Source organism: Galeopterus variegatus, unplaced genomic scaffold (assembly GCF_000696425.1).
Source record: "Galeopterus variegatus unplaced genomic scaffold, G_variegatus-3.0.2 Scaffold68680, whole genome shotgun sequence".
NCBI lineage: Eukaryota > Metazoa > Chordata > Mammalia > Dermoptera > Cynocephalidae > Galeopterus > Galeopterus variegatus.
In genome coordinates, this window is record NW_007794791.1 from 1 (window position 1) to 955 (window position 955).

General features: G+C 63.1%; 1 protein-coding gene across 1 annotated transcript; it reads right to left on the reverse strand.

The window, feature by feature from the left end:
• Positions 1 to 233: 233 nt before the first annotated feature.
• On the reverse strand, positions 234 to 742 carry LOC103584604 (probable palmitoyltransferase ZDHHC14; the record flags this gene model as incomplete). The annotated part of the gene is made up of 1 exon (XM_008565540.1): positions 234 to 742. A coding segment is annotated over one exon (402 nt), but the record flags the coding sequence as incomplete, so codon positions are not given.
• Positions 743 to 955: the final 213 nt, after the last annotated feature.

The following is a 955-nucleotide window of genomic DNA, read 5'->3' on the forward strand; positions in this document are numbered from 1 at the left end:
CACCTCTTTTCTCCTCAGGCCCTGATTCGACCCCTGCAGGCTCTTCCCTCCCCAGGCCCCGTTCAGATTCCAAATGCCTGGAAACAGCCACTTCTCTATTTCATCTCTGTCAAAGTGCTCAGGGTGGGGAGGAAAATTCAAAGAAATCCAAGCTCTCAGCAACTGGGTCCTGCCGGCCCCCTGGCATCAGATGGGGCTCCACTCACTCTCGAACTGGTCTCTGCACCCAGACCTGAGTGGTCACCTTCACCATGTTATTCAGTCGGGAGAAGGTCGCTGTGGGACACACCCACCACCTCCGTGGAAGACCTGGGCAGTCCCCCAGGGCCTGGCCGGCATGTCACACGGAGCTGAGCTTCACCAGGCCTCGCACCGAGTCCTCGTGCAGGGTGTCCTGGCTGGCCAGGCCCAGGACGTGCATGGTGCGGCTGTGGGCCAGGGGGCTGCCTGCCGCCAGCAGCCTGGGGGGTGAGGGCGCCTCATCCGGGGTCAGGAACTGGTGGCCCACGTGCTCGTCCTTCAGGGGCATTATGTCTGTGAGTGTGGCCTCGGTGGCGAGGTTGGGCAGGGAGGAGGGCGGCGTGGGCTGGCCCAGCGTCAGGCTGGCACAGGGCGTGCCCAGGCCCGGCTTCCCGGGCAGGTGCAGCTCGTCGCTGGTGAGGCTGGGCTCGCTCTGCAGCAGGGGCGTGGCTGCGGCCTGCAAAACGAATTTGGTGCTCTGAATGCACTGGTCTTGGTCGCACTGGAGAGCAGGAGGAGCCAGCAGAGAGAAGGCGGAGAGGAGGTGGGCAGGGGTGGGGAGGTGGGGGAGGGTGGGATGTGAGAAGAGAGAAACCGTTAGTGACACCCGGGTCAGACAGAGGCAGGAGCATGCACAGTAGCCCAGACGCAAGCAGAGAGACCCCAGCACATGGCAAAGTGCCAACACCTGGCACCTAAATAACCTGTGCAAAGA